Here is a 23,409-nt window from a genome sequence, read left to right as displayed (position 1 = left end):
AACCGAGCCTCATCCCTTCGCCGAGCTCACAACTCAATCTCGCCCACTTTCATATCCTGAAATATTCTTCTTGCGCATGCTGAACGTTCGCTTGTTGGCGCGCTTCTCGTCCGATCCGAATCAATATCGCCGTCTGGAGACGCGATCGCGCCATCCTGGCCCGCCCACGCCCTCGATCCATCTCAATCTAGGATTTCGTCGAACAAAAATAGACAGAACTGACGAGACACATCTAAAACATCAATTATCATGATGGAGGAGCCATCGACACTGTCACAAACGAACGAGCCTATCTCGCGACCCAGCCCGACCTCGACCTTGGTGTCTGCAAATTTGCAACAGCTCCCTGCCATCTCTGCTCTCGCAGTAAGCAACGCTGCGCAGAGTCCGCCGCAACTTAGGTACGACCCCTTCTTAGACGTCATCAGAGAAGAGAATCGAAATGGCATGTGCCAGGGCATACCGGCTAGTTGGAGTCGGCCCTCGCAGGAGGTGTTGCGTACCGGCGCAGAAGTCTAGAATTGCTTGCTCTCGTCATCGAGCACGCAACATGAATATTCAGAAAACCTAGCTAATACTTATATCTAGAGCCACCGCAGCACCGCAGAATCCAACTTACACTGGTGCCACACCGCCGGCTGCAACTAATGGCAATGGCAATGGCAATTTGGTAAGTCTGACGGCCCCACGATCCTTCAATACACCAGTCGCAAACACCGACCCCCCAATAAGCCTGAGAGCAGCGACATGCCTATTTTGGATGTTCCCTAGACTGAGTATGGAGCTCCAAGAGGATCTCGATGCTTGATTGTCGATAAGGAGATGGCACATGGCGCTGGTCCGCACCATGAAATCCCAGCATGGAGCCAGTAGTTATTATGGAGCCGCGGCGTTTTGACATTTGCTTTCCCTTATCGCTGGAGATAAGAGTGGGTCACGTGCGGCATTGTAGGTACTAATCCCGGGCTGCCACCTCGGCCACTTTCGCAAAACGTGGCTTGCTTATCGCGCCTTATCAGTCGGGCGCATGCGGGAGACCAAAAGTTTTTTTTTCTGCATCATCTCCTTATCGATCACGATAGTACTTATTTATCGCCCTGGCATTCCCCAAACCACCCACGCAATTCCCCAGCGCACCACCGGCACCATGATGGCCACTAACACTTCACCTACGCAGCCGACCTGCCAGAATTGTACGACGTCGACAACTCCATTGTGGCGCCGCGACGAATTTGGCTCCGTGCTCTGTAATGCCTGCGGTCTCTTCCTCAAGTTGCACGGCCGCCCGCGACCCATCTCCTTGAAGACCGACGTTATCAAGAGCCGTAATCGCGTCAAGACGATTCGACCCGATCTTGCAGCCAAGAAGAAGGTACTGTCCGCCCTATTACATGTTCAACACCGTGACCAAAAACAATCCCTAACTCCCTTTTTTTATAGGCCCAACAACAGCAGGCTGCGAACTTTGGTCTTGGCGCCGATGTGAGTGGTGCCGCCCTATCGGCGCAGAATGCCGCTGCCGCAGCTCAAGCTATCCGTCGAACGTCGCAAAAGCCGAACGGTAATGAGGGATCCGACTCTCCCATCTCTCGCACCGGCACACCTTCCATGTACAACCAGGGACTGCCCTCATTCATGGTTGATGACCCATACCAGGGCGGCAGCTTCAACGGGACTTCGGAGAACGGCGATCGAGATATGCCGCAAACTCACGAACAGCTGATTGCTCACAACTCTAGTCTCAAGACCAGAGTTAGCGAGCTTGAGGTTATCAATGAGCTGTTCAGGGGCCGACTGAGCCAACTCGAGCAACAAGAAGCAGCCGCCCGACACGGCCAGGAAATCGCTGGTGTTGAACAGACGCAACTTAGGACGCAGCTGGATGCAAGCCAGGAGACTGTAACCCAACTGCAGACCCAGCTCGAAGATAGCCACCGCCGAGAGAATAATTTGAAACGGCGCTTGGACGAGCTGGAGCTGGAGCTGAAAGCAGTCCAGGATGCCCTCGATGGTGACGTAGAGCGCCCGAACAAGAAGCCCCGTATTGGGAACGAGGTGCCTGCAGCAGTTCCTACACCAATGGCAGAGGAAGAACAGCCAGTGCCTCAAGCCGAACCCCAAGCCGAACCCCAAGCAGAGCAACCTGAAGAGCAACCTGAAGAGTCAGTTGTCAAAGAAGAGACGATGACAGAACCAGCAGCAGCGGAAGAGCCGGCTGCCGAGGAGACTATCAACGAGGCCGCTGAAGAGACCAATGAAACGATTGACGAAGCCTCTATCGAAGATGCGGTGCCTGCAGCCTCAGCATCCTAACAAGGACAGCGTCATACTCATGATAATGACTTCTTTTCCTTGATTATCATCACGACGAGTCATCCACGAAGGCCGTGTCTCCCCTTTTTCGGACGTCTTGCGTGGGTCTTGCATCTTGCTGACCTATGCGACATATTACAGTAATATTTTGGCATACGACGAGGTGAGCTCGTTGGCCCTGGTTGTATGCAACAATATGGACAGTTGTGGATAACACGACTGTTTTGTATTATTTATTAATGCACATCATGTCTTTTTTTTTCTGGGTTATTGATCGCCTAACAAGGTTCATATGGATGGAATTATAAACCAAAATGGCGCAGGAAAACTGGGAATAAAAAGCAAATGAATTGATACCATTAGATACCTTCGGACGAGGGCCTTGTTCCTGTCGTGTTAGCACAGCCGCCAGTGACAGGGCAGTCGAGAAGACGGGGAGTTGTTGGCGTATAGGGTCTCAAAGGGTATCGACTAGAGCGGATTGCATAAAAGTGCTCGACTATGAATTTAAATCTTGAGTGGTGGATGCTTGAGCCGACTTGTGTGAGAATCACTTGCTGTAATCTCGCAGCTGTGTCATGCAAAAACATATTTGTCACAACGTACACTTCTTAATAGGCACTACAAAAAATAACGAAGGAAACAATTGGAAGATCAAATCAGCCGTCTATAAATGAGGTGTCGTTGAGTCGTTGGGTCGTTGGCCCGAGTTGCACTACACACATCAACGACCAGGTTTATGCTAGTATTGACTATTTGTTTACCTCAGCCACCAGGGGTGGGTCTCCCGTCTTCAGATCGGGCTCACTCTCAACTCACTATCACAATCACATGACGCGAAAGCACCAATGTGAAAAACTCAGTATACTACTACTATCTGAAGCTCTGTGATCCTTTCCAAAGCCTCCTCCAACAGCTACCTCGATTCATCTCCGTCTTCCCCACAGCTCCGTGCTCAAAATCCCGTTGCGCCACTTCAATCCTGCAAACACCACCAGTCGCGCCGCGCTCGCCTCCTTCACCACCCCACCGCAAACTTCTGTGCTTCACAACCAACATCGCCTCGCTCATAAAACCCAGTGCTAGTAGTATACCACAAAACCAACGCCATGCCTCCCACCATCGCCGCACGCGGCGGCCCCCAGTCGTCCCGTCCACACAGCCTGGTCACGCCTCGCTCCTCCGGCGCAAGCACATCAACCCTCCCCGTCTCCAGAGGCCCAGGCAAGGGCAAGGGCAACGGGGTCGCGGGCAAAACCCCCTTTGCCAAAGGCAGAGCCGCCAGACAGTATGCCGTGCATCTCGTCTCCATTCGACGCACCCGATACTAACCTGCCCAGCCGCAAGATCTTGCGCGACACCATCGACGGGATCAGTACGTCTTCCCCCCCCCAAGGAATGTAAAAAGAAAGGGAAAAAAAAAGCTGACAGCCGTCGACTAGCGAAACCTGCAATACGGTACCTCTAACAAGCTACTCAAGGACGCATCGCGAATGGAGTGGTGAACTAACGCTCGAGGGTAGACGACTTGCGCGCAGGGGCGGCGTCAAGCGCATCTCGGCCGACATCTACGACGAATCCCGCAGGGTGCTTCGGCTGAAACTAGAAGAGGTACGTGACCTTTTTTTCTTTTGTGATTGTACATGTTGCTGACGGTTGTAGATCCTGCGCATATGCGTCGTGTACGTCGAGCACAGGCAGGCAAAGACGGTTACTGTCGACGATGTAAACCCCCCCCCCCTTTTTCCGAGAGGGCAATTTTGCGCGCTGAAATAGCTAATTGCTTCTCAGGTGATCTTTGCCCTGAGGCAAATCGGCAGGCCGATTTACGGGTTTGACTTTCCCACGGATCGACAGAAGTGATGTGTTTCTTTTTTATACAAAGACACTTGCTTTCCGTCGCGACAAGGGGGTTGGTTTGGGGGCATTTAGCATGTTTGCATTTGCATCGATATACCTCGCCTCGATAGCCATGTCAGGGTCTAGTATAGCGGACCGGAAAAACATTGGAACAGGTTTGGGAGGGTCTTTGCTTCTAGTTGGCTTGTTGGCATTACACTGTGGTTTTTTTTTGCGGGGGAGATATATTGGCTTAACGTGTGAGCACGTACTGCCCGAGGATTCTTGAGGATAATGACTTGCTTGTCTACAATATCTGCTGTTTGTGGGGGTATGGTGAGTACGTGGCAGGCTTGCGTACACTGGGATTGAAAAGCATATTGGCCAGCTGTTTATCAAGACGACGTATCATGAATTAACGAAAGTTATTTAAAGGCTCGGGTATCAAAGAATGACCAAAAGTGACCGCCATGCTCGAAAGGGAAAAAATCCCCAAACAGAATTACACACACACACACACACATACCATTCTATTAGAGAATAAAAGATCATCACCTCTTCTTCTTCTTGGCCAGATCCCACTCCGCCACAGCACCCTGCAGGGCCTTGGCTGCACAAACTTCGTCCTTTCGAAACGCCTTATTAAACATGGCCGGCAGCAACATGGTGCTATTGGCATGCTCCAGCGCAAACCCAACCTGCGCGTCCTTTCCACACCTGTCCCTAGCCAAACGGACCGCCTCACGGAGCAACTTCTTGCCGACCCCCTGGCCGCGATACCCGGGTTTCGTGGTCCACGCGCGGATGACGCCCTTCCCACCTCGCAGACTCGCACTGCGGCTGCGGCTCTTGCGCTTGGGATTCGTGGAGGGCGCGCGCTTCGGCTCGAGCCGCAGAACGACGGCACCGACCAGGTCCTCTCCCATTCTTGCGCCGAGAATGATGTCATCTTCGCTGCCAAAGTCGGCGCGCAGCCAGTCCTCACAGCCCATCCTTTCTGCGAGGGTGTCGTAGCCGCTTGTGAGGAAGCGAATGGTGGCCATGTAGATCATTGTGATGCCGCTGACGAGCATGAGGGCTCGGCTTACGTCCCTGCTGGGTATGTAGACGAATTGGTATATGGCCATGTGGGCAGCTGCGACTGCTGCGAGGCAGAGCGGGTGCAAGACGACGGCCTTGGAAGCGCGGTGGCGCATTTCGGAGACGGAGTCGGCTACGAGGCGGAGGCCGTCGAGCTTGTCATTTTGGGATTTGAGGGCATCGAGGGACAGGGGCGGGATGTCGTCGATGGGCGCGAGAGGCGGTTCGCTGGAAGCAGCGGGAGGAGACGGCGACGGCGGCTGGAGCTGAGGCGGTTGGGGAGAAAAGGGTTCCAGATATGGCGTGTTGTAGTTGGAAGAGAGTGCCGACGGGGACAGGGCGAGGTTTGCCCGCAGAAAGGTGAAGAATGCTATCGAGGTTGAATTAGCGAGTGCAGGCATGAGATGAAGCTACCAGACCGCCCATGCGGCCTGGCGGAAGTGTGGTGGTATTCCGTGGCTGTCCATGTCTGTCTGTGATGTCGGCAGGGATGGAAGGATGTGACAGGCGCGCGCGACAACAGCGGCATCAAACAGAATGTTTTGTTTCGTCAATGCATGAATACGAGTCGCAAAACGCAAAAACTGGGCTTCTCTAGCTCATGCTGGTTTCAAGTGACTCGAGATAGCCAGACGGTGGGAGGGATGCATGGTGCGGTCCAACATGGGCAGCTCCGGTGCAGCTCCCCAAACAGCCAAAACAAGCTCCAGACCGCCTCAGGCCCGCAGGGCATCCACCTTGGAGTTCGACGGGTAAAGTCGAGCTGTGTCAGGTTGATGAGGATTTGCATTAACCGCACGCAGCACAGCATGACAGCGTTGGCCGCCGTGGTACATCGTGGGAAAAAGAAGACGACATCGGGACGTCGAGTTGAGAATGAAAAAAGGTGGAAGAAAAAGAAAAAAAAGCCTGGCTTACCTGCACTGCTGCGCAGCCCCGGCACGACGCCGACTCGCGTGGCAACCGATGCCGGGCCGCAGTTGCTCAGATCCAGCTCTCGCACGTAGCCACGCTCCATGGCGAGCAAGAAAAAAAGACGAATATAAAAAGGAGGAGTGGACGGCGACTCAAAGTCCCGCCAGCCGTCTGCTTGCACACACACGCTCCGTACAAGAAAATAAGTAGGTGTCGTATATTAAACCGTCTATTCCGTAGTGGTGGAGAGCAACACACGCCTGTTGGGCTGCACTCCCCGGTCCCTTCATGGAAGGGAAGCAGAGAAATAAAAGAAGCCAAGGACACACAAAAAAAAAAAAAGAAGAGGGACTATGGCGAGAGAGAGAGGAAAGAGTAGATAAAAGGGCAGAAAAGGAATCAAAGGGTTAAAAACGTAAGTGACGAATTCCAGACATGGAGCCGCAACGCACGGCGTTGTTTGGCTGGCGCCACCTCCGGCTTTCCATGTCACTCGACGTTTGACTCGGCCTTGTCTTTGGAGGGGTTTTTTTTTCTTTTTGTTCCCTCGTGTCTCAGACTCTGGCAATGGCCCTCCACACACCTTGATACGTTGACACGGATGCTGCCATTGGATAGATGCTCTTGCAACCCTCGGTACCGACACGCTGGGTCTGGCTGGCGGTCGTCACCTAGGTCTAGAGTCTTGTATGCATGTACATACACAATACATACATACGGAGGGCATACGCGGCCCCGTCCAGAAGCTGTTCACGGTCCTCTTGCTGGACAATGGCCAGCAAAAGCCACGTCGATAGTCTGAGGCGGGCGGCACGGCGGGCGGCACGCGGAAGGGAGGGAGCTGTCGTCTCGCGTGATTGACCGTCACTTGTACGAATCCGCAAGCCGATAGAGAGACGATCCATGCGTCGACTGCGCCGGCGGATAGCCGATCAATGGATGACGAGGCAAAGGAACCAAACGGCATCGGCTCGTGATTGGCGAATTCGTGCTTGCTTCTTTCTCTGCGCATGAATCAGGACAAGAGTCAAATCAGGGTTTTGTCTCTCAACTTGCATCTTCGTCCTGTGTCCTGCGCCTTTGTCTGTCCGCCCTGGCCAACCTGCGCCATCCTGTAAAGACAAAAAAGGGCGGGTTCACATGATGGACTGTTGAGCAGCGGGCCATGGCAGAGCCACCTGCTCCATACCGCCATGATCCATCATTGTAGGTGCCCATGGTGACGATCACACCGTCATCATCGCAACGGGCTTCACTAGCAGATATGTGAATTGCGTCAAAAGGGCAGGCAGCCCCTCCTCCCCCCAGGTGCCCCTTCCCTGTCGCTCCCTTGCTCCCTGGCACCTGCTGGCCTGGCCCCTATCGCCGCGGGCTGCTTGAATTGACGGCGGAAGTGGTCATGTATGTATTGCACAATACAGGAGCCAGATAAGCACATCTTGTATCGCCAGCAAAGATAATCTTGACCAGACCCTACAACAGCACCGAGGTCGCTTGCGTGGCGTCCATGGCGTCCCCAGAGCATCAAACGTGCTCACCACAACCTCGACTGGGCTTGCCGCACCAACATCCAGCCCCTCATCTTGACCCAACATTTTGACCCCAGATGCTCTTTTTTGCCGGGGGCGTTTTTTCTTTTTAATAATGATTAAAGTAATGATAATGTATTTTATCATGGAGGACCATGCAACATACACAACTACCGAGTATTATGAACCCCCTGCTGCAGGCATTCATTCCCCACGAGCGGACAGTCATCGCAACCTGGACATTCAACAGATCAGCAACGGGCACGTGCTTGTGTCGTCCCAGCCTCATCAGCATGCCGCCCGGGAATCCTACTGGTCGTTGCTCCGTACTAACAATGATACTCCTTGTTGAGAGCCACCACCACCATCTCGACCCATGAGGGGGCGTTGAAGAAAGGCGTTCACGACCAATCAGCCGGCTTCACGGAGGTGCTGGGCCTTGCGGACGATTCAAGAACCACCTGTCACCGCGCCAAGCGATGCACATGCAGGCTTGCAGATGCAGTACTAGTCGAGACAAGACCGTCAACGTTGATAACAAAAATGCCATCCATTTGCCCGCTACTCCGCGGCATGTAGCCTAATGCTCCTGGCCTATTAGTATGCATCTTTCAAACCCCCAACCACCACCACCGTCGAATGGTTAGTCAAACGGCTATGAGAGAGGGGGGTTTGTGAACAGACCACGCAACACATGGATTGCTTGTCACTTCAACTTCATCTACAGGGTAGGCCTACGGAGACGCGGTCACATCGTTCTCTTCCGCTCCCCGAACGGTAGTACCGGTAGCATTACAACTTTTCTGTATTGTTTGGTCCTTCCAATCACACACTCGTACCAACTTCCCCAGTTCGTAAGGTCCAGAAGCTTTTTTTTTTTTTTTTTTTGGGCCAAATGGGTACGTACCTAGTAGTACTCTGTAAAAGAGATCGTGACTTTCGCCACGTGACAAAGGCATTTATTTTCTCTCATGTTCACATCTCTTCGTCTTTCCCACGCCACACGCTCCTCAATCCGACAGGTAAGTTACCGGCCGTTTCTTAGGGCTCCACGACCATGAACTCATTTAGGTGATGGCCTTGCCATTCTCTGCAGGAGGTACCTTTAGACCACGTCCACGGCGTCTCTAAAGAACCCGCCGACCCATCACCACTACGACCACAAGCAACAAAGGCCAGCGTCATACACTTACAACCGACCGCCATTCCAAGTACGACGGTGGGCTACCATTGTTATGACTCGCAGCCTCCTAATTTGCTTTTCCTAAACCAGATGGTCCGAATCAGCGTTTCAAGTGATGCCTTGAAAAGCATCAACGACGCCGAGAAGCAGGGCAAGCGCCAAGTCATTATCCGCCCTTCTTCCCAGGTGATTATTAAATCCCTTGAGCTCATGCAGAAGAAAGGCCATGTTTCAGAGCTCGTGGCGACAAAATTGTCGTTTAATTTACCACCGGTTCGTTCTCGCCGTCCCCTAATAGCTCTTGTGAATCGTCTTTGATCAAGACCCTGTTCTATGTTAGTGTCAACAAGTGCGGCTTCATTAGTCCTCGTTGTAACGTGCGACTGGTAGATATGGAGAAATGGGTTGTTCGACTGCGGCCTGCCCGCCAGTTCGGCCACGCCGTGCTTACTACTTCACTGAGCCTCCTCCATCCAGCATGTCTTTTTTCTTCTGTGCTGTGTAAAACTGCCTATTCCGCGCGTAAACGCTCCTTTAGCCTTTTCCGGGTGCTGCTGTCATGGTGATGCTGATCCTGTTTGCGCTCACATACGGCCCAAGGTCCAGGTAGAGCAGGTCCATTCTGCGCGGGCAGCGTAGGTTCACAGCCAACCACAGCAGGGTGACTGGCCAACACTTTGAAGGAGGCATGATGGGGGTCTCCATATGCACGCGGACAGCTTCTTTGGACTCATGGGGAATCTTTTCCGCAGCCTGTCTGTATCTAGGAATAAGGGTTCCAAAGGAACCATGGGCACGTGGTTTTCTGGTAATCTCGAAGCTATACATGTAGCTGATTTTCAGATTCTGTTGCATTTCCAGGCTTGGAGAGGCCGGTTCTGGCGTCTAATAGCCATGTGAATCGGAGGAGCAACGGGACTTGTGGACACACGCACCGATCCAAGATGAACCACCTTGTGGCTCCCGGTCAAACTACTTACTGGAGCTCTCTGCTCGTCTCGGAACACAGCCTGTACTTCGTCCGCGGTAATTAAACTCTTGCCGTTGATATAAGAAAACGGCTAAGTGAATGAAATTCAACACAAAGAAAGACACTAGGCAGCTAGGACCATGATGGGAACATATTTGTGCTATGAACCCGTTGGGTGACGTAGAAGGGAAAGGAAGGAGCCATTCACTCCTCCATGTTTGTGAACAGCAGACTATTAATTCATCGACTAGTGGCCCCCGTTTTTACCCCAAACTCGCCGGGCGCGCCCCCACACGTCAACGGACAGCCCTACGATGCGTCCGAGCCAAAGAGAATGCGCGTCAGACTACCAACTTATGTACGTACGTTTCGCGGGGTTGACATTTTTGTAGCCGTATTGAGTAATTTGTGTAGCCACCCTATCAACCCTCAGGGTCACATGTAGTACCGATTAAAACGAATCTAAGCATCGCAAGTGCCTCACATTTGACGCGATCCGAATGATAGCCCCCTCCCCCACCCCCAGCGAGATGGCACCCACACGTACCCAACCGGCCAGCCGGCCCCACCAAGGGAAGATAGCTGGCATGGTATGATTGCAACAGACATTCTGCTGGCCATCCAGCCTCATCAGCTCAAAAACATCTGTTCGGGTCACGAGAACCGCTCATATAGAAAGAACCGGCTGTGGCTCTACGAGACCTGTGGAGCAGAGCAGAACCAAAGGTCCCAAGCAATAACGTGTGTATGTATTTTCAGCATGATTTAACCCTAACCCTCTTATAGTGGAGCTGCTATCGGCCAAAGTGCTGCACGAGAGTGTAGATGGCCCGAATATTATTGCTGGCGTACCTAACCTGACCTGACCTGATTACTAGTGCTCTTACTATCTTTAGATCTACTCCGTAGTCTGGTTCGTATTGTGACTCCATGTCCGCACCACCACTTACGCCTGATCGTTTGCAGGATTAGCGCTGGTCTGTTTCGGCTGCTCCCGCATATCTTGGGGCACAAGAACTCCTCGTGATTGGTCCAGATGGCGGCTGTCAAAACCGCTGCGCTTCAGACGCCACAACGGTTCGTGTTGCAAATGGCAACTACTAGGGGCATCCATTGTCCGCAATCGAGTCGGAAAATAGGGGCTCCATCTGGTAACGACGGCTGCAGCGAGTTTATGCATGTTGGTCCAGATGTGAGCTGAATTTATAATAAGACAATCAGGAGGTTAGCATGACCAACAGACGCTGTTAATTGTAGGCACCGTTCCGTGATTTGCTGTTAGGGCCCACACAGTCACGTTTGAGGCACTGTTGCTACGCCGGCTCCCTCTAAAGTGGCTAGAACACTCATTTGCCAATGGGTAGCTCTTTCCCTTTCACACGATGATCAAGCTCTTTTCTTTTCTAGCTCTCTTGCCATACAACTTGTCAGTTGCATCACGAGCTCTTGCGATCTCATCGTAGATCCCTCCGTGCGTTCCCTCACATTTGCCCCCAATAGCCAGGTATAATTGACCAACCAAACTTTCACCCCATCAATACGTGATCCAGCCTTACCCGGTCAACGCTGCCGAGATTGTGCGTGCCCCTTTTCTAAACGGGGCACGTACCTCGAAGATGGCTTTGTTATCTATTCAATTCAATAATCTAATAACACTTGTTGGTGTCAAAAATCCCTGGTTTCCTCTCACCTTCGTGCGCCAAAGAGGCTCTCTTTATACGAAGCAGCGGTGAGCGTTTGTGTGCCTGTGCTCCACTTTCTCTCGTGGTCAACCTCCTTGTCCAACTACATATGTATTGTCGTGTTCAAGGGCCAGTTCCTTCCGTGACGTCGTGAACACCGGCGTGACCCTACATTGTCATTGAAACTTCTCTTCTGTTGTCCTCGCACCGCAATGGCCATCTCACTGGACTCTTCTGTCCTAGATCAACTGAACACTACCAAGGCAAGAAAGCTTCATAAGCTGACAGACAGACTGAGCGCCTATGGCGTTGGCAGGACTTTGAACCTCCCGCAGATCATTGTTGTTGGCGAGCAGTCGGCGGGAAAGTCATCCGTCTTGGAAGCCCTTTCTCACGTCCGCTTCCCCGTCAAAGGGGACCTCTGTACTCGATTCGCAACAGAGATTGTCCTTCGTCGGGCGAGGCAGACCCGTGTGCATGTTAGTGTCCGGTTCGACGACAAGTCCAAGCCATCTTGGACGAGCCACAGAGTGGGATTCACCGAAGATGATCTTCCAGACATTATCGAAGAGGCCAAAGAAGCCATGGGAATAGATTCCACAGGCAGAGACTTTTGCAATGATATTTTACGGCTAGAGATCGAGAGTCATAACCTGTATCCGCTGACTCTCGTGGACCTTCCCGGGCTGTGCGAGACAGCAACCCAGTCCATGCGAGGCAAGGAAACCGTCGACCAGCTTGTGCAAAGCTACATGAGGCACAAAAACAGCATCATTCTAGTTGTCGTCGCTGCGAACAATCAGCTCGCCAACCAGATTGCTCTGGAAAAGGCTAAGGAATTCGATCCGAATCGCGAGCGAACACTGGGCGTCATTACCAAGCCTGATCTTACATGGCCGGGAACGCCCGAGGAAAGCGACTACATACAACTAGCCAGGAACCAAGACGGAGCACATAGGCTTAAACTCGGTTGGCACGTCTTGTGTAATAGAGCAGACGATGGAGACACCCTGGGCACCCGTGATGCCACCGAGGCAAGCTTTTTCGAGACGACTGAATGGGATACGATTTCAAAACATCATCGTGGGATTGTTAGTCTGCGCAAGAAACTAAGCGAGGTTCTTTCTAGCCATATCCGGCAGAATTTGTCTGCTTTGATGGATGACATAGGAGGAAAACTTAGGGAGAGGCAAGAACAACTTGACCAATTAGGAGAATCGAGGCCGAGCTCTAAAGAGATGCGGTCATTTCTCCTCAATATCTCACCAAGGTTTCAAAAGCTGGTACATGACGGCATCTATGGCAGATACGACGATCCGTTCTTTGGCGATTTAGGCGATACAAACCGCAAGTTACGCTCCCAGCTGAGAAATTTTAATCTCGCCTTTGACTTTGTGCTAGCAACAAGGGGATCCAGGATTGCAATTGCGCCAGACGACGACTGGCGCAATGCACAGCTCCAGGCCCCCGGATTTCTCAAAAGTTTTATTGACGAGTATCCGTACGATTTTCCCGAGCCAGAGTCCATTAGCAGGGAGTCCCTCAAAAAGCACTTGGAGAGTCAAGCGGCGGCCAACCAAGGCTGTGAAATCTCAGGCTCCCACAACGCGGATCTCATTGTCCGACTATTCCAGACACATGCTTCACCTTGGAAGGATATCGCGGCATTCCACATCAAGCAAGTCACGTTAGTGGCCAAGGCGTTTGTGGACCAACTGATTCGCCACATTGTCGATCAGTCGGAAGGGAACCCGACAATCGAGGCTATTCTTTGCGGCTGCGTTGACCAATTCTTTGCAGAAAAGGAGAAGCTTCTCTCGGACAAACTCGAGGAACTTATCCAGCCGTATTCAAGGGGTTATGCCATGCCTCTGGGCGTCGAGTTTCGTCAAATGGTTACGAATAGAACTAGCAAGCGTCTGGCTAAACGGTTGACCGAGCTGTCGAAGAAACAGACAAATCCTACAGATGCTGGCAGATTCAAGAGACTCAGGAGGGATATGCTAAAGGAAGCCGCCTCTACGCTTGATGCAGTCGATGGAGGACAGTTTGGAACGGAAAAGATCATTGACATGACGCTGGCGTATTACGAGGTGAGCCGCTCAGCTTATAACGGCCAATTCGGCATTGTGCGCTTTACGTCTAATTTACAAAGATGTCTCGACGAACGTTTACGGACAATGTTATCAACCTAGCTATAGAAGGCTGTCTCATTCGAGATTTGCCAAACATTCTCACGCTGACCCAGGTGGACAAAATGGAAAAGGGGCAAGTCAACAAGCTAGCGGTCGAAGGGAAAGGTACCCGAGCTCGCCGTAAACAGCTGCGTGCGGAATGTAACGTCCTGCGAGAAGGCCTCGAGCGGTGCCGCCAATACAAACCCAGAGGCGTGACTGGTAAGTTCTAAACACGATTTGCCTGTGCTATATGCTAAGCTGTTTGGATTCAGGTGTGCCATCCTCAGAGTCAGGAATTCAGCCGGTAATCGAAGGGCGCGGTGTCTCAGGTAAGTAAGCCCAAGTCAAGGACAAGAACCCGGAGTTTGGTGGCATAACTTTGAATCGATCAATATTGCTAACTCACTGCAGATTCCAGTACGCTGTTTACTTCACCAGCCGGACAGGCAGCTCCAGACAGGCACCTCGCGCCACCTGCAACCGAGTCACTCACAGTGTCCGCATCGTCCAGAAGACCAGCATCTCCATTGTCCCCAAATCCATCGGCCGCACAAGGCAAGTCGACACCCCTTGTTCCAATGTTGTAATCATCAGATTTGGCTCACATTGATGAAATGCAACCGCTTAATAGTCTATTCTAGCTTAATACAGATGTATATAGTACTGACATTTTCTGTAGTGACAGTCTCTAGCACTGGGAGTTCGTCTGGCGGAGCGGCGTCTTCCACCACATCGACAAGCTTAAATTCTGGTGGCCTATTTGGATCGAAATTTCAATCTCCTGCTGCATCAACAGGAGCTTCAACTTCCGCTACATCAAGAAGCTTTGGTTCTGATGGGCTGTTTGGATCGAAACCCTTTTCTTTTACTGTACCAACATCTTTTAGTACTATCAGCCTATCCGGTGGAAAACTCTTATCTTCTGAGAGCAAAAGTAAGTCTTCACCAATCCTATACATGGGTGCTAGCTACGGTCGCTACGCCTGGCACTTGCAATCTCTTCAATCAGCAGCTCTCTGACGATGCAGGCTGGCAATTTCAACCGCATCAGGTGACTGAGGGGGGGATAATACACCGCTTCCAAAGTATTTGTGCGACCCAGAAGTGGGAGCTCTTTTCACGAGAGGAGCTAAGGTGGAAATTTTACCAAGAACATCGACGACGGAAAGAGACGGAGCTTTTGGATCATCTTTGAATTTAGAAATGATGCGTTTTCTGGATCGTTCCCGTGGAAGACGAGACTTGCGTGACTATGCATCTTGCCTTTACTGTTTGACCTAGTTATATATACTTGAATTCGGCGACCCCGTTACCATTGCTCTGTTGCAGAGCTCTCCTCTGGTGGCAAGTTGCAGTACTCCGAGACTCGATGAAACTATGATGATGCCGGTTAGCAACGAGGACGGACATGTTTCAGCAGAACGAGAAATACATGGTACGCTTTGAAGCTCAATATTCAAAGCATTCAGCTGAAAGACCAATCTCAAAATTGTTCCACTGAGTTCTGAAGCTCTGGATAGAGAAAGCCCAACAAGACCCGGCGACATGCCGCCAGAGTGAAAAAAGCGCAAGCGATCCCACCGAGACATTGATAAACGTCGCAAGCATGTTTATTCTAAATTTGAGCCATTGGTCACACTGATTCTGTGCGTCAGCAGAGTCCAGGAGCTGCCCGTCGAGTTTCTTGGTGAAAATGTCTACCATGCCGCTTCGCTGACTGCTGTGTTGGCGTAATACTCGGGGTGTATAGCTTTGCGTAGCAAGTTCTGTGAAGCAAAACAAGGTACAGCTGAGAGTTGGCGATTTGTCTCACAGGTGAGAGAGCAGAATCGTCAGTACCAAACAATGCAGCTGGTGAAATAGTTCCAGCGTGGCCATATATCTGCCGCCTGATTCTTGACTGTATCGCTGTTGAATTGGGCCACGGGATGACTGCGTTTGGCTGCTTATTTACATACACTTGCTTCTTGGGACACACACTAGACAATTTTCACCACATGCTAGTCGGGGACTCTCGACTTATCCTGAGACCCCATGCCCTTAATTCTTTGCCTTGGCTGTTTACACATTGAGAATGCAGCACAGCAGCGTGTTGACCGACTCTGCTGAGGCCGAGGCCTTCCTCTCTGGCCAGAAAGAGAACATGGCCGATGGCGTCGCCAACTAGAGACTTCACCTATTTTCTTTACATGCCATGAATGTCTTGCTATCCTGTTTATTAGCTTGGTCGCTGGCGAGTAAGTCGCTGCCCCGGTTCTCTGAGTTCTATTGTAAGTCATTCCATGAGATGGCAACACCAATACTGTAGCTAGTAGTAGTTATATCAATATGTTCGTTTCTTCAGCCAGCGTAATTGGGATGCATCCCGCTTCTTGTAAGCACAGAGAGGGCTAATTAATGCCGGTGGTGCAAAGACGAGCTGCGAGTGATGGGCGCCTTGCAAATAATGGACAAACGTCTACTAATACTGCATAATCTAGTCACAGTTGTATGAATGGACGTTTATCGCAGCCAGAAATTGTTGCGGGGAGTGCGTGGGAAGACGTCGCCACAGTTCGGATGCCGGCCGCGTTTAGTTGCAGTCGGGTGTTGATGGAGCAGAAATTTCCACAGACAAGGAGGAAATTGTCTGCAAAGTGCTTGTACTGGTGTCGTTGCCAAGCCAAGGCAACTATCTATCTCCACGTTCAATGACAAAAAGCTCTACGCCACCAGGGTGTCAATACTACTCACTATGCGTCCCAAATGACATAACGAAACAGGCCGTCTTGAAGCTGCCGGTATCCGGCACGAAAACTCGAGTTGAATCGCCCAGTTGTCCCTGTTCAATGCTGTCCGTCCCACAGCGCTCGAAATCGGCCATTCTGGTCCTGCAAAAGAGTCTCTGGCTTACCGACCTCGGCAACCGTCCCGCCATCCAATACCACTACCTGATCATACTTGAGAACCGTGTTCAGTCGATGTACTACAGAGAGGACCGTGTGGTGGGCAAATTCCTCTTCAAGCACCTTGACCATGAGCTCCTCAGTCTCCCGATCAACCGCACTCATTGCCTCGTCTAGCACAAGCACCGCGCTGATATCCTTGCGGATAAGCGCTCGAGCGAGGCAAAGGAGCTGTTTTTGGCCCTGCGAGAGACCCAGGTCTGACACGTCGCTGTCGAGGCCCCCCTTTGCACTTATTTTATCCCAGAGTTCGACTTTTCGCAAGCAAGAGATGATGTGCTCGTCAGACTCGCCCGCCTCCATCTCATCCGTTCTCCCACCAGGGCAAATGTTGGTTCGAAGTGTCCCCGGGAAAAGCATCGGCTCCTGTGGCACCGCGATGAGGCGCGGCCGCAAGACGTTTTGCGGAATATTCGAAATGTCTATTCCGTCGACCGTAATCGTGCCCGAGTCTGGATCTAGCAGCCGGAACAAGGTGAGAAGCAGCGTCGACTTTCCACTACCTGTCCTGCCGCAGACCGCAACTTTCTCCCCCTGGCGTATCGACAGCGTGACGCTATTGAGAGCTCGGTAATGGTCGTTGCCGCTGTTGGCAGAGTAGGACGCGGTCACTTTATCAAATTCCACCAGCCCCCGAGAGGGCCACTTCTCAGGCGGTTGCCGTGGCTGTGGGCTCGTCACCTCCTGTGGTGTATTTGCTTCAAAGCTCTTGAGCCTCTCTATCGCGCCCAGAGAACCCTCAAGACCTGTCCAGTGTGATATAAGCTCAACCAGTGCTGAGCTCAGACTAATGACATTGACTAATCCCAACGCAATAGCTCCAGCACTAGTGCCTCCTGGGGCCATGACTGCAAGTGTGATGAGAGTAACAGCGAGACTTCCAACAAAGAGTTCCAAGACAAGCTTAAGCCAGCATTGAGCCCCGAGGAGGAAATAATGAGGCTTCTGGGAGTTATCGAGCAGTCTTAGTGACGTTTCTTCAAAGGCAGGCACCCACCCGTAAGCTTGGATGGTCGATATCCCATCAATAGTTTCCTTCAAGTGCGAATACAGAGGGGCGGTAGCCTCCAGATCCAGGTGCCGCAATTGACGAGATGTTCTCAGGTAGAATGCCTGTATGCAGTACACTACAAGAACAATAAGCGGCAAGGCTATGGCAAGATATTGTGAGCCGTAGAGCACCATGGCTGTGGATGTAAGGAGCGAAAAGACCCCTGGAACGGTTAGTTTTCGGTTGGATGTCAAACATTGAATGTATAGGCCTAGTTCGTACCGCTAACGCTCAGCCATAACCCAAGAGGCAGGCGCTGATTGATAATGTCGTGGTCTTTGCTGAATCTGGGCTTCCCAGTTAATCTTCATCTCCTCAAGATAATACATAGGAGGAATGGAGGGGTTACCAACCGGTTTATCAAGTCGCCTACATCGGTAGAAACGAAGAAGGACAACGGTGCACTGAGGCTCCATTAGTGACCTCAAATCAGGGTCAAGAAATAAGGTACATACTTCATGACGGTTTTGAGTAGGGCCAAGTGTAGCTTCTTAACAGACGATGTTGTTACGTTGATTATGACAAACCTCTCCCGATTAGTTACTACCAATGAAGAGGGCAACAAATGGCACCTACCAGATCGACCAACCGAATAAAACCAGGCCTACGACCTCGGCAAGGGTATAAATACCAAAGTACCAACCATTGCTTGTTTTCGGGTTCTTCAAGTTGGCTGTCGTCCAAATCATGAGCCAAATCTCTGTTTCCAGCGAGGCATTAGTAACTAGAGCAAACTCCATGGTTGCGACTCATACCTGGAAATATGTTCGTCAACGCATTTGCTGCCTCGCTAATAAGGAGTATCATCAATTTTCTCGTGCCAATTGCCTTGAAATAGTACAAGTACAGCGAAATATCCCCAGATGTCCGTATTTTGGAGTCGATTTTACCGTCAACGTCCTTTTGTCGAGGAGGCCCCTGAGCCGTTTTGAGTAATGTTCCTTTTTGAGCTATTTCATCTTCATGGGCTGAGCTTTCTTCTCTTGAGGACGATATTAAAGCTTGTATACCCGTAGAGGCCTTAAGTTCGTCCAATGGCCCCTGTATTACTTGGCCTGGGCCTTTATCCCCTAGTAGGATAACGCTATCTGGCCGGTCAATTAGGTGCACTGCGGCCATGTGCGTCAGCAAAACCTGCCCGGTATATTATTTCAGAACCAGAAATCTGGGTTTGGGAATCGGGGTGCCCTACGAGCGTGAGTGGCAAGAATAACAGTGGTTTTACTTCCCCTGAGAAGCCCTTTTGGTGCGAAGACACGATTATACACATGGCGCTGGGTTATCCAGTCCAGGCCGCTCAAGACGTCGTCGATGACCACAACCGGTTTCCTTGAATATAATGCACGAGCCAGCGACTACCACTTATTAGATGCGGATTTGCACGGGTCTCCGGCAGGGGGGAATCTTACTATGCGTTGCTTCTGGCCGCCACTTAAAGAAAGTCCGTTGGGCCCAATTAAGGACATGTCACCGTTAGGAAGTTGTGCCAAGTCCCGATCGAGTGCACATGCAGAGACCACTGTCTTATACCAATCATTATCCATCGCCGACTGTCCTAAGATATTTGATCTCACGGTGGCATTCATAAGCCATGGTGTCTGGGCACAATATGCAGCGCCAGCTCCGTATACTTTGAGATAGCCTTTTGTTTGTAATTGACCAAGCAATCCCCTCAAGAGAACAGTCTTCCCAGAACCGACCTTGCCAGCCACTAGTGTGAACGAGCCGGGTTGGATGGAAAGATTAATATCTCGCAAAACAGCTTCGTCATCAGTCTTGAATATAATGCTAGCGTCTTTGGCAGCGATGATCGCGTCCCCCAAGAATCCGAATGGTGCCACAGCTCCGGAGCCAGTGCCTGGGCTTGGGCCATTCAGCTCTCCTGGGATTACAGCATCGCTGTAACGTACTCTACTGTCCTCGCAAGTCATGATGAAGTCCTGCAATCTAGTGAAGCTCGCGAAAGAACTTATCAAAGTTGGCAAGGAAAACATGAGCCAAGAAAGTGGCCCCGTGACAAGACCTAAGATGCTCATGGCAGTGAAAGCTTTCGCCACGGTGAACTTTTCGCCTGACTTAGACCCAAAGGAAAGAAGGGCGATGCCAAAGGTCAAGACGGGCGCAAACCTGGACGGTGTATTCCCTACGCAGCTGTTAGCCAAAAAAAAAAAATCCCATTTTGACTGTGAATGTCGGTACCTAGCAAATTCATGAGAGTAATCAGCTTGCGGAAGAAAATAGACCTCTTCATCTGAATATCGTGCAGCCTAACAATGGCTCTAAGCCACGGTTCGACCAACCCGAGCATTTTTATTTCCTTCATTGATCCCAAAACACTACTCGTGTTGCTGATTCTGTTTTGGGTGGCTTCATTGTTGGCTTTGACAGCAGGTGCCATGAACTTGGACAGTTGAAATGTCCCTATGAATGAGACTACAATAATTCGGTCAGTTATATTACAAGAGAAAAAGGCCATATGGCAGGGGATCATACATAGTACCGCTATTGCAGGACCAACCGAGCCCCATCCCATTTGAACGACAAGAAACCAAAGAGCCAGGCCAAGTTCGATGGGAGTTGCCCAAAGCTCATGGATCTGTGCGAAAGCTCGTTCGATGACACCTACGTCGGTTGTGACCAATGTCAGAACAGCGGAACTTTCTTTGGCCCCTGATTCTAGGTCCGTGGCATTATCCAACAAGAACGACGTAAGGGAGACGCGAATTGCGGTGAGCATTCGATATATCTTTTGCTGGGAGAAGCTGTAGCCGATCTGGAACAGAAATGTTAATGCCGCGCCACTATTTTGACCATGAGAGTAGTCATACAGCAAGTCCAAGGTACAAGAAAACCGTCGCAGGGATGAGTGCGTAGCCTACTTCGGGAGAATATGCTCCTTCAGTTCCCTGGTTTTGAACAAGGCGGATAACCCTGTTGATTAGAAACGGCTGCGACATCTTGAAGGCAGAATAGCATATTCTTGGAACAACCCCAGCAAGCAAAGCAGCCTTTGTAGAGCTGAGCAAGGTGCGAAGCAGTGCATGCTTCCCAGAGTCTCTGTAACGCGGCCAGTTAAGATGCATTCGGTGCAACAAAGTCTCCGAGCGAAGCTCCAAGTCTAAAAGGTGCAGCTTTTCTACCGATAGAGTCGTTCCGTAGCCGGTCAAGAAGAGATCATTGAGCCACCACAAAAGGCTCCTACTGATGATTCCACTGGTAGCTTCAGGACCCAGGGACTCACCTTTGCCGCTGAGTATAGAAGTCTTATTCTGGGACTCTAGGAGTAACAAAGCGACTTTTGTTGCCAGCAATGCTGATACGATAGTTGCCAAGGGCTGGGCGTTGTGAAGCAACCAGAGAGTTCGACAGTGCATTGAGTCAAACAATGACGAAAACAAGAGATAGACGCAAAGCATACTTGATGGTCTCACGGATCGATGGTGCTCCAGGTAAGTCAGCATGGTGATAATCGCAGCATCAAGTACGCCCAGACATGATGCGACAAGCGTGACGCGTCTGGCAGGGACGACGGCACCAATGTTTCTCCAACTGACGAGCAAAGAGATTTGGAGCAATAGAAGCACAAAACAAAGGGCCTGGGGACGAAGTTAGTATTCATGTAATGCTCCTTGTGGGATCTTGCGGCGGGAATCGAAGAATCAAGGCCAGGTGATCGCATACCATCTTCAGATAGAGACCAAAACTGGCAGAAACCCTGGGTCGCTGACCAACAAGTCGGAAAAGTCGAAATGGCACTACCATGAGCAGGATGACAGAGGGGACTATCTCGAAAACTACCAGTTCAAACAAGAGCGTGAAGTCGAAGCGCCCGCCGGGGCAATCAGCTGCAAATGGCCCGAATGAGCCATCGCAACTAGCAAAGCCGAGTCTGCGAAAGGCATGTTGATGGAGTCCCATCCTCTTCGACCATAAGGAGGCAAATAGAAAACAATTGGTACCCGTCAATGACCAGACGCAAGATTGATTGGTTTGAAGGAACAGTTGGGTAGGACTGTTTAGATTGTGTGTTTGAGGCAAGAAAGCGAACTTGCAACCGCTCAGACTCTCGCAGCTCTCCACTAGTCATCAGAATACATGCTTACAGAGGCAGAACAGCAGTTGATCTCCATCTGTTGGTTCTGCAAACTTGCTCAAGGGCTGACAAAGTTGCTGTTGGTCGACGTCCTCAACACCAATGCGGGAAGGAAACGTAGGCGGCCAATAAAAAAGTGGGGTCTTGATGAAGCAAAGGTTCTTTCAACCCCAGCAGCGGCATGATGGAACATCGACGAGTGACCAAGGTAGTACAAATGCGGTGTTGTAACTACGGAATATACTACAAACAAGATCGGGCTGCATACTTTATGTTGGGTGGTGGTGGTGATGGTGGTGTACTTCGTTCCCCCCGACGGCTGCATCCACTTTTTAATTAAATTCGCGGATTTTTTTTCGTGCCGAGTCCCAAACTTGGGCGACATTTGTGACTTGGGCTCTTGTTGGCCGAGAGAAGAACAACATTGCACATGTCAGAATGGCGCATGCGCACATCAATCACTCCAACATCCACTTCAAGTGGTCCAAAAACATCCCCCCCGTTCTTGCAGTCGAGTCAGGCGCCGAGCTCAACTTCGACCTCAAAGATGGCTTCAACAATCTGATCCACCCAGGCACCACTGCCGCCCAGCTCCGAGACCTCGACACCTCCCAAACAGACCCAGCCTTTGGCCCCGTGGCAGTCGAGGGCGCCGAGCCAGGCGATGTGCTGCGCGTCGACATCCTCGAGCTGACGCCCGCGCCGTACGGCTGGACGGCCGTCTTCCCCGGCTTTGGCCTGCTGAGCGACGAGTTTCCGGGGCCCCATCTCAACGTGTGGGATTTGAGCACCATCGCAGAGGGCTATGCCGAGTTCAAGAAGGGGATCCGGGTGCCTACCCAGCCCTTCCTGGGTGTCATGGGCCTCGCGCCCGCGCAAGACGGCGAGTTGAGCACGATTCCGCCCTACAACTGGGGAGGCAACATCGACTGCAAGCACATCACCACGGGGTCGAGTCTCTACCTCCCCGTACAAGTTGCCGGCGCCCTCTTCAGCTGTGGCGACGGGCATGCTGCCCAGGGGGACGGCGAGATCTGCGGCACGGCCATCGAGACCCCAATGAAGGCTCGCCTGCGTCTTACTCTTGAGAAGGACAAGCCCTGGGTCAAGTCTCCGCATTACTTGACTTCGCCCGAGGCCAAGACGCGCGCAAACAGCAATCGCGGCCAAGAGTATGCGGCTGTTGGCATCGATGCCGATCTATTGGAGGCAACCAAGAAAGGTGTCCGAGGTGCCATTGATTGGCTTTGTGCGGAGAAGGACCTAAGCAGGGAAGAAGCCTACATGCTGTGTTCGGTGGTTGGCGACTTGAAGATTGTGGAAGCCGTCGATATGCCTCACTATGCCGTCGCGTGCTGTATTCCTCTCGGCATTTTCGTGGGCGAGAAATAGACCTAGTTGCCGTATTGCATCAAAGCCTCAAATCAAGAAAGCCAAGTATTATGACCCAAAACTCTACTGCCCGCCCAGCTTCGCATGCAGAACACATACTACTTTGCTTTTTTGTTTCTGCTCGTCGAGTTGGTCTCAGCACCACGTTTTTGTTTTTCCCTTTGGCAACCATGCAACCGAGACAGTAGATGCCCAACCATGTGCGTCTTATGAGACCAAACTGCAGCCTACGCACTAGTT

At 51.4% G+C, this 23,409-nt stretch overlaps 6 protein-coding genes across 6 annotated transcripts; 4 read left to right on the top strand and 2 right to left on the bottom strand.

Annotated features, from left to right (window-relative positions):
* Positions 1-252: 252 nt before the first annotated feature.
* On the top strand, positions 253-2,313 carry asd-4 (GATA type zinc finger protein asd-4; the record flags this gene model as incomplete). Its single annotated transcript, XM_014692802.1, has 4 exons — positions 253-401; positions 589-670; positions 1,178-1,372; positions 1,441-2,313. The coding sequence occupies 4 exons, from the start codon at positions 253-255 to the stop codon at positions 2,311-2,313; spliced, it is 1,299 nt and encodes a 432-aa protein (XP_014548288.1).
* A 1,109-nt stretch (positions 2,314-3,422) lies between these two features.
* Positions 3,423-4,176, top strand: hhf1 (Histone H4; the record flags this gene model as incomplete). The annotated part of the gene is made up of 6 exons (XM_014692803.1): positions 3,423-3,601; positions 3,654-3,688; positions 3,756-3,771; positions 3,837-3,924; positions 3,976-4,038; positions 4,105-4,176. 6 exons carry the CDS (start codon positions 3,423-3,425, stop codon positions 4,174-4,176), a joined length of 453 nt encoding a protein of 150 aa, XP_014548289.1.
* A 527-nt stretch (positions 4,177-4,703) lies between these two features.
* On the bottom strand, positions 4,704-6,250 carry G6M90_00g022640 (uncharacterized protein; the record flags this gene model as incomplete). Its single annotated transcript, XM_014692804.2, has 2 exons — positions 4,704-5,602; positions 6,151-6,250. The coding sequence occupies 2 exons, from the start codon at positions 6,248-6,250 to the stop codon at positions 4,704-4,706; spliced, it is 999 nt and encodes a 332-aa protein (XP_014548290.2).
* Positions 6,251-11,723: 5,473 nt separating this feature from the next.
* Positions 11,724-14,524, top strand: mx3 (Interferon-induced GTP-binding protein Mx3; the record flags this gene model as incomplete). Its single annotated transcript, XM_014692805.1, has 5 exons — positions 11,724-13,604; positions 13,667-13,907; positions 13,961-14,021; positions 14,100-14,271; positions 14,381-14,524. 5 exons carry the CDS (start codon positions 11,724-11,726, stop codon positions 14,522-14,524), a joined length of 2,499 nt encoding a protein of 832 aa, XP_014548291.1.
* A 1,989-nt stretch (positions 14,525-16,513) lies between these two features.
* On the bottom strand, positions 16,514-21,145 carry atnG (ABC transporter atnG; the record flags this gene model as incomplete). Its single annotated transcript, XM_014692806.1, has 11 exons — positions 16,514-17,847; positions 17,907-17,971; positions 18,038-18,088; positions 18,140-18,211; positions 18,261-18,384; positions 18,440-18,793; positions 18,877-19,039; positions 19,094-19,827; positions 19,884-20,117; positions 20,178-20,457; positions 20,513-21,145. 11 exons carry the CDS (start codon positions 21,143-21,145, stop codon positions 16,514-16,516), a joined length of 4,044 nt encoding a protein of 1,347 aa, XP_014548292.1.
* Positions 21,146-22,215: 1,070 nt separating this feature from the next.
* fmdA (Formamidase) lies at positions 22,216-23,169 on the top strand (the record flags this gene model as incomplete). The annotated part of the gene is made up of 1 exon (XM_014692807.1): positions 22,216-23,169. The coding sequence occupies one exon, from the start codon at positions 22,216-22,218 to the stop codon at positions 23,167-23,169; it is 954 nt and encodes a 317-aa protein (XP_014548293.1).
* Between the last annotated feature and the right edge of the window lie 240 nt (positions 23,170-23,409).

Source organism: Metarhizium brunneum, chromosome 1 (genome assembly GCF_013426205.1).
Source record: "Metarhizium brunneum chromosome 1, complete sequence".
Lineage (NCBI taxonomy): Eukaryota > Fungi > Ascomycota > Sordariomycetes > Hypocreales > Clavicipitaceae > Metarhizium > Metarhizium brunneum.
The sequence above is the reverse complement of the archived record's forward strand: the minus strand, read 5'-3'. Positions and strand labels throughout refer to the sequence as shown.